Source organism: Amaranthus tricolor, chromosome 3 (assembly GCF_026212465.1).
Source record: "Amaranthus tricolor cultivar Red isolate AtriRed21 chromosome 3, ASM2621246v1, whole genome shotgun sequence".
Lineage (NCBI taxonomy): Eukaryota > Viridiplantae > Streptophyta > Magnoliopsida > Caryophyllales > Amaranthaceae > Amaranthus > Amaranthus tricolor.
This window is the reverse complement of record NC_080049.1, coordinates 1,217,264-1,235,584: the sequence shown is the minus strand read 5'-3', so window position 1 is coordinate 1,235,584 and position 18,321 is coordinate 1,217,264. Positions and strand designations below refer to the sequence as shown.

Sequence of the window (18,321 nt, the reverse complement as noted above, 5' to 3'; positions counted from 1 at the left end):
GATTATAGAATGATTACTCTTAATCGTGTGTACTATCATACTACATTTTTGAAGTATTGTGGTCATTTGGATAGCTTTGAATGAGAATTAGTGGAGGAAATTGTGGTTGAATAGGGTGGAGGTATTGGTTTTAGTATTGGGTAGGATCGTTGGACGCAAAGAATGGTTACTAATTGCCCTTATTATCTTTGTTAATGTTGATTAGTGATTGTTGCTAACTAATCGTGATTGTTGATTAATATCATTAGTCACTAAAAGTTGTTATTTTAGGATTGTATGGTTGTCGTTATTAGTTGTAATTATCGTTGTTATGCTTGGATATTTTGATTGTAAGTTGTGTAACCTTAGTGTTCTCATAAGTTATAGTGCTCGATGTCATTGTGAGTTACTTTGAACATACTTGGCGCTTTATTCACTATGGTAATTAACTATGAGAAATATAGTGAATGGCATTATGACACATTATTTTGATTAATTGTCATCATGGTTATAAAAGTTAGGTTATGCATTAAACGAGATTGGATGTATTAGTTCATTTTCTTGGTAATAAGTATTTCTATAGCTCCAAACATTGTAAAATAAAGAAGGGATCTCTTGGGTGCTAGTCGTTATCAAAATGATTGAAAAAGTTGGTTTGGTTGTTAAGTTTAGTTGATGTCGTGAATTCATGATCAATGAGCAAGCTAAGTTGAGTAATATTGAACATGTAAAGCACATGAAATTGAAAGCTTATCTTGAATGAATAAATAGTTATCACATTGAAATGTAGTTGGTATAAAAAGGTAGATAAGTGGGCTTATTAGTTCTACTAAAAACTTGTACAGGTGCCCGGTTCATAAGAGGGATGTAAAACCTCGCTCTGTCCGATCATTGTGGCTCTTTTGGTCGTACGGTGACGCTTACAGATACGTACACGCAGTAACAAACCCTTATATACAATTTTCTTATATATATAAAGAGAGAGAGAGAATATAAAAAATCAAACTAATGAACTGTGAAGAAATTTTTTTGATAACAAGATAGATCGAGGGAAGGAATGGTTAGGTGAGATTCAATCCCATAAACTTGCCTGGGAAGAAATATATATATTTGTTCTAATTGAGATAAGACCCAAATTTCAATATATAAAAGTTATTAATGAGTTATCCAACTTGAATTAATATGACAATTACATAAGGTATATAAAACCTATAATCCATAAATTAAGCCTAACAATAGTCCTATATATATTTACTTTGCTTAATTATTGCTAACATTATTCCAATCAAATATTTACATATGATTTATCTCTTAATAATATTTCTTCCCTAACATCCTCTGCAAGTTGTAGCATGAAGTTTACAATGTCTAATTTGTGAAGGAAAAACATAAACTAATTTGTGAATGGTACCAACAAGGATTGCATCACGTAAGAAATGGCAACTAACTTCAATGCGTTTGGTGCATTCATGAACACCGAATTTTGATCTTTTACAATGTATCCTCGATCATTTAGCGATATTCAACTTCAGCGGCCAAGTGTGAAATTCTTTCTCTTAATCAACAAGAAAATAAAGGCACAAATAACAAATTCTTTCTTTTAATCTTTTTCTTGAATTTGGATTATTAAAATTTGTAAATGAATAGTGAAACGAGAAATAAAATGGCAAACTCTGAAGAACAAAAAAAAAGTCTGTTATTTATCCATGGCATTATGTGACCATTTCTAGGTAAAGACTATAATTACTTTTAACAGTTGAAAATTGTGATGTTTTGGAAAATTTTTAATCATTTTATTAGAATTAATGTACGATTAATTGGAAAAAAGGAAAGATTAAATGAGACTAAGAGAAAAGTAGGAAAATAATAATCTAATATTTTATTTTCTTTTCCCAACTTGAAAATGACGATTAAATTTAATGGTGACTTAAGTTATTGGCCCTTTCCAAGATTGGGCCCTAGGCGGCAGCATTCCTAGCTTACACCCACGGTCGGGTTTGTGTTATTGTAAATATAGTAAAAGCTGAAAATTAATTTATTGAATAAACTCGGAAAAACGAAATCAACTAATTTAACAACGCAGTGGAAAACATGACATTTTATGCTTTATAGACATCTCATGAAAGAAATATTTCTTTCTTAGATAGATTATCACATTCACCCATTTGGCACACATTTATATTTTTTTATGGAAAAAAAAATGTTATTATCACAAAATATAATTATGAATAAAGTATAGTGAAAAGAAAAAGGAAATGCTACAAATTCAAGTAAAGCCCAAAAAGGCCCATTCCATCATACTCTACTTCTAGCTACAAATGAAATGTTTCTCAGATAGATGATCACTTTTAGTTCTTTGTTGTTCTTGTTCTACTTCTTCTACTGAAATGGTGGTCATGAAAATCAACTAAAGCCCATTCCATTTTGTTCAACAATTTAAAAAGCCAAAAAGGCTTCCCCACTGACAATATGTGGTACCCCCAAGCCAAACCAACTGTTGTACCACTTCCAAATCCAATCACTACAACTTCCCACATCGATAATTCTGTTTTTTCTTCCACATTATCATTGTTCAAAGATTGCACAACAATATTGTTTTTGCATTCAAGTAATGGTGCTCCACACAATTCAAGATTTCCCTCGTACGAATCAGATGGGAAGGTATCAAATTGGTTACCATGGGGTATAGGCCCTTCCAGTTGATTATATGAAACATTAAAAACCCCGAGAAATGTTAAACTAACAAGTTCTTGAGGGATTTCACCGATAAGCCTATTTGATGATAGGTCTAAACCATCCAACAATGATAAGTTCCCGATGGATGGAGGGATGTTTCCAGTAAGTAGGTTATGCGAGAGATTAAGATTTCGAAGTGCTCGTAACATCCCTATAGAATTCGGAATCTCTCCTTCAAAGTGATTATTAGACATATCAAATGTTGACATAGAAGTAATTATCTCCTTATAATCCAGTTCCACCCCATTTACTATCATCCTGATGGAGTACATATAACTATAATATTGTAAGTAGCTTGGACTTCCTATAGTAGACATGTCGACCATCATGGAACGAAATTGTTTAATGTACATGAATGGCAACTTACCACATAAATTATTGTTTGAAAGGTCGAGAATTTGTAGCTTTGAAAAAGGAAATGTTGCAATCTTTGTTAAATTGTTGGTTATATCACCATGAAATTTATTGAAGGGTAGGCTGAGAACCATTAGATTCGGAAGGCTACCTAACCAATAGGGGAATACATCTTTGAATTTGTTGTTCCCCAAATTTAGGAACATCAGGTTTCCACATTTAGATAACGTCCTAGGTATGATGCCCTTGAAATTATTTGATTGGAGATTCAATACAGCTAATTGAGTACTAGTATTGCCCAAGCAATGAGGAACTTCTCCATTAAACTTGTTATAAGATAAATCAAGGATTTCAAGATTAACCAAGTTGCAGATAGAAGAGTTCTTAAAATTCGTGATATTGTATCCTGGAATGCATGACAAATATGAAAGAATTTAGAGAAAGTTGTAGCTTTATATAATAATGTATAAATACATCATAGTAAAAGAATATTCTACCAAGAAATTTAATCTTTTTTGAAAAGAAAAAAAAAAAAAAATTGACCACATGACTTCTTAAAAAAGTTAGATATTAGTTTAGAGTACATCTAATCACGTTAGGATAATTCCACTCCACTTTATGGAACATCTTGTTTTAAAAAATAAAACGATAACTATAAACTTAGTGTACCTGTAATCACGTTAGGATAAATCCACTCAGTAAATTATGCTGCGATGCTTCCAATGTTGGCATATTAGATGTGAGATAATTGATAGATATATTTTTTTTATAATCTATATTAATATATACAAAATACAAATAACAAAAATTAAAGAAATACATTGAAGATAATTCGATAGAACTTGTTTCATATATTTTTATTGGTTACATTAGTCAATGTTATAAAAAAAAAGCAAATATGAAAAACCTTAATAATATAAGAAATATATTTTTATTAGTGACATGTGAATTCAAAAAAGAAAACAATAATTTAACAGTTGGAAGTCTCAATGTATGCGATGGCGAACTATTTGGAAGATGCAATTTAGATAGGCAATGCTAAAGATTAGTGTACCTGTAATTTGTGGTGTGATTTTTCCAATCAAGTTATTGTTGGCAACCAACAAAAACCTTAGACTCGTAAGCTTTCCAATGTTGACAGGTAACTGACCCGTGAGTTGATTATTTGTCAAATTTAGAAAAAATAGTAACTTACAATTCCCTAAACTCTCAGGGATTGGACCACTAAGCTTATTTGAAGAAACATCTAGGTATGTCAATAACCCATTCATCCCCAACTTATGCGGAATACTTCCTGTATATTTATTTGCGCAAATTTCAAGGTCTTCTAACTTAGATAAATCTCCAATAAACTCTGGTATGAAACCTTGTAAGTTGTTTTGACAAAGAATTAAGGACGTCAAGTTTGTAAGAAGAGAAAAAGAATTTGGTATCTCACCATGTAATTGATTATATGATAAATCCAAGAAAATCAAATTTGTTAGACGAGAAAAAGAATTTGGTATCTCACCATGTAATTGATTATATGATAAACCCAAAAAATTCAAATTTGTAAGAAGAGAAAAAGAATTTGGTATCGCACCATGTAATTGATTATATGATAAAACCAAATGAATCAAATTTGAAAGAAGAGAAAAAGAATTTGGTATCTCACCATCTAATTGATTAAAAGATAAATCCAAACGAATCAAATTTTTAAGAAGAGAAAAAGAATTTGGTATCTCACCATCTAATTGATTAACTGTTAAATCTAAACTTTTCAACCTCTTTAAGAATCCTAATTCATAAGGAAGTAATCCCGAAAGATAGTTGTAAGAAAGATCCAAAACTTGAAGCTTTTGAAGGTTACTAAACTCTGGCGATATTGTACCAGAAAAGTTGTTCCCATCAAGATAAAGGCACCGAAGCTCTGACATATTAACAAATAAAGAGAGTGGGCCACTAAATTGGTTTAATCCTAGGTTGAGATATTGGAGTTTTGTAAGTAGAGGAAGAGAAGACGGGACATGCCCATAAAAAAGGTTATCACGGAGAGATAGGTTTTGCAGGTTTGTAAGAAAACCGATTTGAGGAGAGAGAGTACCATTGAGTTCTAAGTTGGAGATGTTCAGGGAAATGACAGTGGGAGAGTGAGAAGACGAAGAGCAAGTGACAAACGACCAATTGCAATGGTGAGTAGTGTTTTTCCAAGATGATAGACGTTTATGAGGATCATCTTTAATGGCAGATTTAATAGCTAATAATGCTTCTTGTTCTGATAATATTTCGCCATTAATGAAGCTAATATTCAAACAGTGAATAAATAAGAAGAAAACAAGAATTTGCATTTTGTTATTTTTATTATTTTACTTCGATTGGTAGAATACTGGAATTGAGATACATGATGAGAGGAAAATCAAAGACTATTTATAATGCGTTAAAATGTAAGACTATTTATGATGAGATACATGGTGATATGGTACCAGAAAAGTCGTTCCAACTAAGGGAAAGACACCCAAGCAACTTAGGATACTACTTAAATATGTATTATTGTATTCAATTACGGCAAATAATTTCATATATTTTAAAAGTAAATTGAATTATATGTTAAGGTCATATGGTGTTTTTTATCAAAATGTATTATTTAGATTGAATTAAACTTAATTGTTTTTAATCAAAATGTATATTATACTGATTTTTCCTTACGAATGAAGTTTATTCTTATTGATTTCGTATTCTTTTTCTTATTGAAAATTACTAATTTTGATTGATTTAAAACTTTTTTTTAACTCAAAATAAATTTTTAACTTATAAGAACTTATTTTTACGACATAAACTGATTTTTACCGATTTAAACTAAATTTTATCAAACTTTAATTATTTTTATTAAATAATATGAATTTAAGATGAATCTAATAAGTTCTTGATAAAAAAAATAAATATCAAGAATTAAGTTTTATTAAGTGGGAATGATGATCTCTCAAAAAAACTGAGAATCAAAGAACGAAGTCATAATTGGGAGATGTTTGATAAATCTATTTTCATGTTTTATTTAGTGGTAATGAAAATTAATGAAAAATAAATTTTGATTATATAATACTTTTATTTTGCTACGCAATACACAAAAACCTTCCATTTTTATTTTTGTGTTATAGCAAAATTAAATGGATTACTCTAACAATCAGTTAAATAATTTAATATATTCAAATATATTAAAGTTTTATTTTTATATTGAAATATGCAAATCTAAAAATTATAAAAAGTTAATATTGTGAAAGTATGCGATTAGACGATTCAAACAAGATCTCACTTGACTATATTTCTTCTTACACATTAATTACAATAGATAAAATAGGCTTAAACGATTAATAGTATCAAAAACCGTAATATAGCAAGTATTTCAGAACCGAGGAAGTAGATATTTAGTAGTACAAGTCTACTAAAAATCCAAGTCAACCATGACTTTAATTAATGGAGCATAAGCTATTAAGGCCTCAAGGTACAACTTTGTCTTTATAGACAAGACTTTAACCTGTGCCCCTCTGAAACCTTTGTTACGCTTACACTTATAGAGAGATACTCTCTCCATCTTATGAGAAAGAATTATATGATTTAAAGATTTGAGTGTTTTTTAAGTCATATGTTATTAATTCAGAGAGACAATGGAAATATATAATTATTTAAGGAAATTAATTGTGTGGGTATGAACTCAGCTGGTTGGAGAACTTTGACATTATCAATTTCCTTCATTTGGGAAGGAAACAATCTAAAAACTAAGCTTTAGATTGTATATTTAGGATATGTTACATACTTTATTATATCTTTTCACACGAGAGTTGTTTCAATTACAAGAGTAGATGTAGTTACAACACATACCTTCTTCAAAACAAATGCTAAATATTCCATTAGAAAGGAATGATAGATGAGATTTGAACCACTACAAAAAAACGGTGAAATTCCGACTAAATCACCGACTAATCGAAAACAGTCGAAAATTTCCGTCTAACTTACCGACTAACTGTAACCGCCCGGGTTAAGTGACTCGAAAATTCTTATGAAATTACGAACTCCGGTCTAGTCTTTGGACTCTAGAGAAAAGTCTCCTCTAGGATCGTCAACGTTCCTTCGATAAAGAAATAAAATTAAAACAGCAAACAGTACCAACGTGAAAGAAATAAGTCAGCGGAAGTTCTTACGTACAACTCGAGAGCCTAATTTAAATAAACTAATTTAAATAAACGAAAGCAAAAAGAAAACAACTCTATCTCTTGATACATAAATTCGGAGTTTGTTTCTACTCATAATTTAAATACAAAAGAGAAAAGCATAGTCTTGATGATTACGGGTTCTAAGTTGAGACCTCACTCGAGTCCCCACCTGCGATCAACCTACCAATCGTCGTATGACAACACGCAGTAGGTTCCAAAGAAACAATCCAATATACGTCAGAGACTTCATACAAATGTCAAACAAGTTGAAAACAAGCAATGTGTCTATCCTAGCATGCATAGGCTCTAATACATTCATTATTAGTTAATCCCAACTTGTAACGTTGCCCATCTTGTTCGGGTCGTTCAAGTATAAATCCAAATCTTTAGGAGGAATACACTTGGGAGAGCTAATCCCAAGGCAACCACCGACCTAAGATGTTGCCCGTCCTGTTCGGGTCGTCAAAGGCTAAAGTATGCATACCCCCATGGTGACCGTAATGATCCAAAACTGCCATGGGAAAAATAATTGTAATAATCCAAACCAATACGTTAACCCCTTTGGGTAACATAATACAACCAAACGTCAACCCCTTTGGGTGACAACCACATAATTTCTCAATTTCCAATTAATTTCTGTCAAATTATTTGAAGTGTCTAATCCTTATGTGATTCACAATGCCTCGATTAAAAATGAAACAACACTACTTGCACAATCACATAAACAGTATGGTCTAAGCGTGTATCTTTAAGCGCTGCAACCAAACGATGTTTATTCACGATAGAAATTTCGCCCTCTTATGAATCGAGGTCACAATCACACACACAAAACGATCACGTATCAGAACGTATTTACACATTTAATCCACACCATACTACTAAGATATTACTAAGACTTGATAATTTTAAATGTTTTCATCCAATACCCATTAGTTCCAAACTTTAAATTTTAACCAGAAACTTAAACGGACAATTTGGACAGTTTATAAAATTCAAATGGAAAATCCGACTTCGCCACTGCGTCCGGAACGCGTCAATTACCTTAGGTACCAAATTTCATAATTTCTAACATTCAATTACTATTTTTAATTATTTTAAGCGTTTAACGAGTTTATAACGCATCGGTACATAAAACAACAACGGAACACGACTACGTGTCCGGATCAGCACCATTACCGCGACAGAACTGCTGCTGCCCGAATTTTTTTTATTTTATTTTATTATTATTATTATTTTATTTATACATTATTCTAATTATTAACCCTTTAAATATCATGACCAAAATAACTCTAACAAGGCCACATTCACAACTACCAAAATAAACAAACAAGACCAATTTTTCTATCACACAACCACTTGATATTTTCACACATATATTAATACACAAAACCTCATCAACAAGGCATATAAGTCATCAAATAAAAAAAAACATGCACATCCACAAAACCCTTCAAGAAACTTAAAATTTCATAAATTATAATAATTAAATTAAATACTTAATTCTCTTAACAAATTAAAATTTTGTAGAGAATTATAAAACCATATCATACTTTTAAATCAAGATATATATATATATATATATATATATATATATATATATATATATATATATATATATATATATATATATATATATATATATATATATATATATATATATATATATATATATATATATATATATATATATATATATATATATATATATAAACACATTCCTTCAAACAAATCAAATTTTGCTAAAGGATTTATACCTTCTTGGATGACTACATTACTTGATCCGTACCATTTAAATTTCATCCATCAAATTGAATTTTTGTTAGAGAAATGCAAATCATACAAGAAATTTATTTAAATGTCAATATAACTTAATTCTGATAACAAATTTTTATTTTGTTAAAGAATATAAATCAAGAAGTTTTTTTTTTTTTTTTATAAAAGCAACATAACTTAATCCTTTGAACAAATTAAAGTTTATTAGAGAAAACTACATATAGATAAAAAAAAATATACTCAATCCTCCAAAAGTCATAGGATTTCATCATACTTAAAATATAATTCATCTTAGAAATCTTGTATATAAAATCTATAATTAACAATTCAATTAAACTTACCCCTTTGATCAAAAGATTGGATTGAACAACAAAATTTATTTTTTTTTTGAAGTGAACAGAAACAAGAGGAAAGCAAGGAAGAATTTTCTGAATTTTTTTTTTGTGCTCTTGAAAGTTAGAATGGTGATGAAATCAAAGGAAGCTTAAGGATTAATAGGCAACTTAGGGCAATGATCAATACACAATTATTAGAGGAGTTACAAGACTCCTCCCCTTACACCACACAACCGGCCACCTCCCCTTTCCCTTACTTTTATTTTTTATTTTTTAAATTCTATTAATTAATTAAGTAATTATTACATTATTGCTAAAACAGAAAAGAAACGTCACGCGAAGACATCATACGCGATAAAACTCGTTACCGTTAAATTTTAACTTGCTTTATTTCTTATAATTATCTATGTAAAATAATATAATTTAATAATACTTATTTATTTTATTTTATTATATTTTCTTTTTAAACCCGATAAATTACGGGGTGTTACACTAACTGTAGTCAGTCGGACATTCCGACTAAATTGCTACTAGCCCAAAATTGTAGGAAAATCCGACTATTCACCGACTAAAAAGGTAATTGGAAATTTTCGACTGCTCAATATAGTGGGTATTTAGTCGGAATATTTGGAGGAGGAGGGTTGGTCGGTATTCAGTCGGTGGGTAGTCGGAATTTTATGTATACAATTTTCCAATCGCCATCCTTTTCCACCCTTTTCCACCCTTTTCCTTCTATTACCCTCAAATTCTACAACCAAACATACCTCACTCTCTCAAAAATTTCTTCTCCCTACCCTAAACAATTTAATTTCTTCTAACAAAAATATCATATAATTATTCAAAAAAATATCAAGGTATGTTATTTTTATAAAAGTCATATTTACATTATTTATTATTTTAAATATGCTTTATGTTATATTTATTATGTAATGAAAAAATATTTAATAAGGTTTTTGGTGCAGACATTTATTCGTAATAATTATAAGTACTTACTAGAAGAAGTAGTTTTTCTCTTAATTATATTCTCCTATGTACTATAAAAATGTGTTAGATGAAAATATATTATGAAATATATTCTTATAACATACATATATAACTTTTACGCGATTCAGTGTGTTATTTCGATCATTTGTATATTGAAATATGCAAATCTAAAAATTATAAAAAGTTAATATTATGAAAGTATGAGATTAGACGATTCAAACAAGATCTCACTTGACTATATTTATTCTTACACATTAATTACAATAGATAAAATAAGCTTGAACGATTAATAGTATCAAAAATTGTAATATAGCAAGTATTTCAGAACCGAGGAAGTAGATATTTAGTAGTACAAGTCTACTAAAAAGCCAAGTCAACCATGACTTTAATTAATGGAGCATAAGCCATTAAGGCCTCAAGGTACAACTTTGTCTTTATAGACAAGACTTTGACTTGTATCAGTCAAATGGACCCATGCCCCTCTGAAACCTTCGTTACGCTTACACTTATGGAGAGATACTCTCTCCATCTTATGAGAATGAATTATATAATTTAAAGATTTGAGTGTTTTTTAAGTCATATGTTATTAATTTAGAGAGACAACGGAAATATATAACTATTTATGGAAATTAATTGTGTCGGTATGAACTAAGCTGGTTGGAGAACTAAGAAAATTTTGACATTATCAATTTCCTTCATTCGGGAAGGAAACAGTCTAAAAACTAAGCTTTAGATTGTATATTTAGGATATGTTATATACTTTATTATATCTTTTCACACGAGAGTTGTTTCAATTACAAGAGTAGATGTAGTTTCAACATATACCTTCTTCAAAACAAATGCTAAATATTCCATTAGAAAGAAATGATAGATGAGATTTGAACCACTACAAAAAAAAACGGTGAAATTCCGACTAAATCACCGACTAATCGGATACAGTTGGAAATTTCCGTCTAACTTACCGACTAACTGTAGTCAGTCGGACATTTCGACTAAATTCCTACTAGCCCAAAATTGTAGGAAATTCCGACTAATCACCGACTGAAAATATAATCTGAAATTTCCGACTGCCCAATATAGTCGGTATTTAGTCGGAATATTTGGAGGAGGAGGATTGGTCGGTATTCAGTCGGTGGGTAGTTGGAATTTTATATTTACAATTTCCCAATCGCAGTCCTTTTCCACCCTTTTCCCTCTATTACCCTCAAATTCTACAACCAAACATACTTCACTCTCGCAAAAATTTCTTCTCCCTACCCTAAACAATTTAATTTCTTTTAACAAAAATATCATATAAGTATTCAACAAAATATCAAGGTATGTTATTTCTATAAAAGTCATATTTACATTATTTATTATTTTAAATATGCTTTATGTTATATTTATTATGTAATGAAAAAAAATTTTATAAGATTTTTTGTGCAGACATTTATTCGTAATAATTCAACATCGTATTCTTTACTTATAGTAATACCTCCTCGCTAGTTGCAACAATTAAATTTTGCATAAAGATAAAAAAATTTAACTACTAAAATAACTTAAATTTTATTGTTGCAATTTATTAGCATAAGTAAAGTTTACAATACTGGATATCACTAGATTTAAAGAACATATATTCAACATTTACACTTTTTTTATAGTGCATAGGAAAGTATTAATAAGAGAAAAACTACTATTTCTACTAGTAAGTACTTATAATTATCATGCAAAAATTGGCTGCACCGAAAAGCGTATTAAATTTTTTTTAAAAGAATTACCGACTATTTTCCCACTTAAATTCAGTCGGAAATTTCAAAATTCGGTGAACTGTCGGTAAATTGAAAAGCCGATTCCCTTTTCAGCTGTTTTTGTTAAATTATTTTACGGATTTCATAAATTGTTATTTCGCAGAATAATAGACTTACGTAGTGAAAGAAGTTGGATGTATAAGCGAAGTTGTAAAGGAGTTTATAATATTAGATATTTAGAAGGGGTTGAGAAATTTATACAATTTGCAAAGAAAAAAATTTATCTGATCTTTAATAATATTTTGAGCACAGTTCAAATCATCTGATCTTCTTTTGTCCTATATGCAGCTCTATATAAATTAGTAGTCATATAGTTTATAGCACACTAAACTAATAATATAACATGTATTATTTGTTATCTTTTTCATGTAAATTGTAAAACTACAACTATATAGTTGTTTACATAGAGAATTTGAGACTTCTATAAAAACAAATTATATCATGTACTACTTTATTTTCCGTTATATATTTTTCTTTCATCTAAACTTGTATATACCGCTTACCCAGGGTTTCCACTAGGGGTGTTCAAAAATATCTGGTTTGGAAAACCCGATTCGAAATACCCGGTATCCGATTTTTAAAACCGGGTAAATTACCCGGTTTACATAATTCGGATAATTCAGGTCGAGTACCCGATTTTAAAACCGGGTATTCGGGTCGAATACGGATCGCGAATTTTGGAAACCGGGTACCCGGTATCCGGGTTTTATTTTTTTTATTATTATTTTTTTTATATATAAATTTATTTTGAAAAGTTTGAAAACCCTAAATTGGCTAAATCTAACTTGGGACTTTGGAAATCACTGTCTTCATTCTTGCTACTATTGCTAGCCGTCATCTGCATTTCTACTCATCTTGCTTCTTCTTGAATCTTCTTCTTCAAGCAGACTCCCATCTTCTTCAATCTTGCTCCCGTCATCTTGCTTCTTCTTCACCATTCACGATGAGACGTCGACAAGAATCTAGACCACTGCCATTCTTCTTCTTCACCGTTTTTAATTGGGTAAGTTTCTTTCAGTTCATCACCATTCTTTTAGTTCATCACCATTCTTCTTCTTCTTCTTCTTCTCCAGATCTTCTTAATTCGAAACAAACCTGATTTTATTTTTTGGTACTTATTTAATTTTTTTTTCCATTTTCGATTTTGTCACAGAGATTTATTTAGTTCGCGGTTTTCACCATTTTCGCAGAGGTTTAGCTGGTAATCTTCAGTTAAAATATGGTAGAATGAAAAATCAAATGGTGTGTCATTGTTGTACAGTACTTGGCGATATTGGGTAATGGATTATTGTACAATTTTGTTTGTAGATCTTTACCTACTTTGCTAATTGATTATGATACTAATTACAGCAAAACGTTTTGATTTTGTGATGAATTTATGAAATTGATGATTAAAGTTTTCTTTGATTTTGTTCTTGATTACACTTGTTTTAATGATTAATTCATGTAATTAGAATATCAAAAGCTTTGATTTAATTCAAACTTAATTGTTATTGATTTTAACACTAATTAGAACAAAAAAGTTTTAATTTTGTTGGGAATTTATGAAATTATCGATTAAAGTTGTTATTTTCTTTGATTTTGTTTTTGATTAGCCTTGTTAATTGTTATAGTACTTATAGTGATTAATTTAAGTAAAGCCTCTTGTTTATCTTTTGCTTGAATAAATCTTCAAGGTTGACTTGAAACTTTCTGATGATAATGACTTGAATCAATTCAAATTAATTAATTATCTGCTAATAATTGCAATTGCGTAATTCAATTATGCAAAAAGCCCATTTAGTATTTGAATTATATAAAAAAATGTTAAAAGAAATAAGGAAAAAAAAATAAAAGTTTTTAACAAAACCGGGTATCCGGTATCTGATCCGGTTTAAACCGGGTACCCGAATTCCGGGTACCCGGTTAAACCGGATCGGATCCGGAACAGAGTTTTAAGTATTCGGAAAATGAACACCCCTAGTTCCCACCACTAAAAAATAGGCGTGTGGTGACAAAAAAACTCAAAAAAATCGCCACCCTTTTACGCAATTCGGTCGCGTGTTTTACGCGGCTATATCGCGGTCCAGTCGCGTGTTTTACGCGACTTGATGTACTGAAAATCACTGCAAAGTTTATACGATCGTCATTTCTTGCTCGATTATCGGAATCGGGCATCTAATATATCGTTCGAAAGCTTTTGAAGTCTAGTTTCTAATGCCGCAAAGCCTTGCATTAATGCGATTTTTCTACAAAAAGTTATGGCCAAAAGATTGAACATGTATCAAATTTAAGCACAACACAAACTTTAAACGATCGTCATTTCTCGCTCGGTTATCGGAATCGGGCATATAATATAAAGTGTAGGTTTTAATGCTGCAAACATTGCAATTACGTAATTTTCCTATCAAAAGTTATGGCCAAAAGAGTGAACATGTATCAAATTTCAACACAAGCAATTGTTTTTTTGAAATTAACGATCATTATCCATGATTACCGAATCTTTTTGGTGATTATTTTCATTTGTTATAGTGTTTCGATATTGAATTTTAGTTCAAAGAGTTTTTTTAGAGAGAAGATAAAGAGATAAAGTTATAAAATTTCATTAAGGGCAATATTGAAATTTCAATATATAAAGGGTGACGACACAATGAAAAAGATGACGACTTTTAATATTTGAAATATTTATTCAATCCATAAAAATTATCAAAATAAGTACACTTATCCAAAATATTTAAAGCTTTAATTTACAAGTCTACTAAAACCTAAGTCAACCATATGACTAAAATTTTACACAACTTTAATGGATCATCATCCACTTAATTAGAAAGCTTAACTTGTAGAAGTCGAATGGAGCATCATCCACGTTAGAAGACTTTAGCGACACATTGGTTCCAGCCACAAGCATTCAACACGTTATACTTTTATACCAATTATATAATCCGTCAATCACTGCTATTTCAGTTCATCTCAATGAATTTGACCAATATTTTTTTTGTCTTACGAAATTTAAGTTCATTACAATGATTTTGACCCATATTTTTTTTTGTCTTACGAAATTTACCTAATTTTTCTTTTTAGTTTATCCTAATAAATGAACTCAATTTTTAGTTTAATTTTTAGTTTTAGTAATGACTCACACTCCTCCTTTAATGAGTTATCACTACAACATTATATACTTCTTTTTTATGGTATTTATAGTGGATTTAGAGACATTTTTTAGCCTCTTTAACAATATAATAAAATATCATAATAAAATAGTGGATTGTATTAGCTTTAATTTAGTCAAATATATGTCAGTTGTGTCCATCAAACACCAAATTTTGAGCAAGACAATGTTGAATTACAGTTAGAATAGTATAACTTATTAAGAGTTGTTATTAGTTGAACTAAAATTAGAATTATATCTGCTTTATTTAATAAAATTATAATCTCTTGTTTATTCTAAAAAGTTCTTTCATCTTGGATGTCCTTTATTATTTTGTTTGATCTATAGCATTAAAAAATAAAATAACAAATAAATTATTTGTATAATTACTATTATTAAAATATATTATTTGTATCATTTGTTTGAAACAAACGATACAAATAATCTTTGGTTTTCAAAAGGTACAAATAATGTGTTATTTATAACCTCTTATTAATAACCCACGATATAAAATACAAATAACCATAGATATAAATAGGACTTTTTCCACTAATAAAATACTTGTTAAAAATGTGGAAAACCCCGAAATCGCTAAATGAGTTACTTTGTGTTCAAGAACAGACAAAAGAACTTGAAGACAAGGCATGCTTCATCAAATAAGGATCATCCTACTAAAGGTAATCTTGCAGAATTGATTTTGGTTTGATTTTTTCTTCCATATATTCTAATATGAATATTGTGTGACATGATCACATGTTTTGGTGGATTGGTTTCAAAGTTTCAAAATATGTTTGTAACAATAAACAAACGTTTACATCTTTACATAAAGTTGTGGATGGAGAAAGTCTTTACATTGGATATAATTCTTCAATTAAAATCTATGGCAAAGGACAAGTAAAACTTCTGTTTACATCGAGAAATTATTTAATCCTAAAATATGTGTATTTTGCACCCGGTATTAGTAGAAATTTTGTTTCTAACCCTATATTGAATTGTGTAGGATATAACTTGGTGTTTGAAGCCGATAGACTTCTTTGACTGAAACTTGATGAGATGGAATTAGTATGTTTCATTATTTGATATATAGTGGCTATATCTCGTATATATTAAACTTTAACTCTATTTTTAATTTTTAATAAATAAATAAAATAAATAAATAATACCGAAACTAAATAAAGTCCTAATTTAATTTTCCCAATAACAGAGTATTCGGGTCGTAAATCGTAATTTCACTAATTTTTAGTTGCTACTGTCACCTCTCGTCTCTCTCCTCTCCTCAACTTTCTCCGTGCACAGAAGTCTCGAGGCGTTTTCTCAAGGTTAGTATATTTTATTATTCATTTAAGGGAAATTTGACATGGTAGCATCGAACTTCATTAAACGCGAGTAGTAACATTTTTGTAAGATTTTTCCAAATAGTAACATCTAACATTTGCATTTAAGTTTTTCGTAGCCTTAAACACTTAAAAACGTTTGTTTGACCGTTAAAATAGATAGTCAAAGCATGTCACCCCATCTAATTTCGAATTCCACTCCTGCAATTAGGCATGGCCACGGGGTGGGTTACCTAGAACCGAACCGGTCCCGAACCGCTTGAAACCGGATCCGGAACCGTTTGCGACAGGTTCCAAACCGCCCTGAACCGCGGAACCGTTAAACCGCCGGAAAAAAGTTGCCAAAACCGTGAAACCGCCGGAAAAAAAACATCATGAACCGGACCTAAAAACCACGGTTTGGAACTGGAACCGGTCCGGGTGAACCGGTCCAACGGTTCCACGGAATCGGGACCGGTCCGGTTGAACCGGTCCAACGGTTCCATGGAACCGGAACCGGAACCGGGACCGGTCCGGGTGAACCGGCCCAACGGTTCCATGGAACCGGAACAGTGAAAAGTAGCCATTATATAGCCGTTATGTAGCCGTTGCCATTTTCCCTATAAATACTCATCACTTTCAATCATTTTCATTCACAACTCATCTCTTCTCCTACTCTCTCTACTTACTCTCTCTACTTAATTCTTTAATTACGCAATTATTCTCTTAATTACATAATTAGTCTTTTAATTATTTCTTAATTTAGTTAATTACATAATTAGTCTATTATTTATTTATTTATTTATTAATTCTATTATTATTTCAATATTATCAATCATGTCTTTATTTTTGAAAAAAGCCTCAAAAGAAGTTACTAAAGTGGCAAAATCATTGGGAGGTTTCAGCTCCTCCAAAAGAAAGGCCACTTCTACTCCGTCGGTATCAACAACACCTTCCATTAGTAATTATAATTATGAACCAAATTATCCAGAAGGGTACGACCCAGAATTACAAAATTATGCAGAAGAAGTGGAAAGAGAAATACAAGAAGAAGAACAAGAAGAGGAACCAACGACCCCTATTGGGATACATATATCTCGACAGTCATCAACAAGATCACATGAAGAACAAGGAGAACAACAACAACAAAGACAAGCTCGTGGTAAACGAGTCAATTTCCAAACTATCGGTTAGTTTTATAAGTTTATTCTTCAAATTAATTAAATTTTAAATTATTTATTTATTTAATTATAGTTTTATAATTTTAAATTATTTATTTAGAAGAAGATGAACCAGTAAGACAACTTTTTCCGGCAATGCCACCTCCTAGTGGTAGAGCTGTTTCCGGCAATGCCACCTCCTAGTGGTAGAGTTGTTTCACATGTGTGGTCGTATTTCAAAATGAACCAACCGACAATCCAGATATTTTCTTATGCACTTGTCAAATTTGTGAAAGTCAAGGAGTAAAGCCCTTAGTTTCATACAGTTTTGCTAGAGGTAAATACTTTTTAAGTTTTTTATACATACATTATATATTCATATTTTATAAAAATTTATTTATTGTGTTTTGTGAATACGTGTTAGGTGGTGGTACGGGATCTTTTAACAAACATTTGGCAAAGAAGCATGGAATCACAAAAGAAACTCATGCAGCAAGCGGCAGCGGGACCACAAGTGGAAGCCGACAGACACAGTGGGACATTCCCAGCACAGGTATGCCTTTTAGATATAATCGTAATGATATGA

The 18,321-nt window shown here is 30.5% G+C and overlaps 2 protein-coding genes and 1 long non-coding RNA gene across 6 annotated transcripts; 2 read left to right on the top strand and 1 right to left on the bottom strand.

Annotated features, from left to right (window-relative positions):
- Positions 1–1,983: 1,983 nt before the first annotated feature.
- LOC130808020 (receptor-like protein 52) lies at positions 1,984–5,473 on the bottom strand. The gene is made up of 2 exons (XM_057673452.1): positions 4,124–5,473; positions 1,984–3,475 (listed from the first exon to the last, which is right to left on the bottom strand). The coding sequence occupies exons 1-2, from the start codon at positions 5,394–5,396 to the stop codon at positions 2,328–2,330; spliced, it is 2,421 nt and encodes an 806-aa protein (XP_057529435.1). The 5' UTR covers positions 5,397–5,473; the 3' UTR covers positions 1,984–2,327.
- A 7,111-nt stretch (positions 5,474–12,584) lies between these two features.
- Positions 12,585–16,798, top strand: LOC130808019 (uncharacterized). Of its 4 annotated transcripts, XR_009040689.1 has the most exons (5): positions 12,585–13,138; positions 13,289–13,412; positions 15,884–15,939; positions 16,263–16,324; positions 16,467–16,798. It is a non-coding gene; the product is annotated as an uncharacterized LOC130808019 (long non-coding RNA). The 4 variants fall into 4 exon arrangements; XR_009040688.1 differs by having other exon boundaries at positions 15,884–16,324; XR_009040687.1 differs by having other exon boundaries at positions 15,884–16,798.
- A 121-nt stretch (positions 16,799–16,919) lies between these two features.
- LOC130808018 (DEK domain-containing chromatin-associated protein 4-like) lies at positions 16,920–18,107 on the top strand. The gene is made up of 2 exons (XM_057673451.1): positions 16,920–17,764; positions 17,857–18,107. The coding sequence occupies exons 1-2, from the start codon at positions 17,413–17,415 to the stop codon at positions 17,937–17,939; spliced, it is 435 nt and encodes a 144-aa protein (XP_057529434.1). The 5' UTR covers positions 16,920–17,412; the 3' UTR covers positions 17,940–18,107.
- Positions 18,108–18,321: the final 214 nt, after the last annotated feature.

Bases quoted from the DNA above. Each gene is read 5' to 3' on its own strand.
- LOC130808018 (XM_057673451.1), top strand. From the start codon at position 17,413: ATGTCTTTATTTTTGAAAAAAGCCTCAAAAGAAGTTACTAAAGTGGCA. The intron at 17,765-17,856 runs GTTAGTTTTATA...TTATTTATTTAG, and splicing joins AGTCAATTTCCAAACTATCG to AAGAAGATGAACCAGTAAGA.
- LOC130808020 (XM_057673452.1), bottom strand. From the start codon at position 5,396: ATGCAAATTCTTGTTTTCTTCTTATTTATTCACTGTTTGAATATTAGC. The intron at 3,476-4,123 runs GTACACTAATCT...CATGCATTCCAG, and splicing joins AATCACACCACAAATTACAG to GATACAATATCACGAATTTT.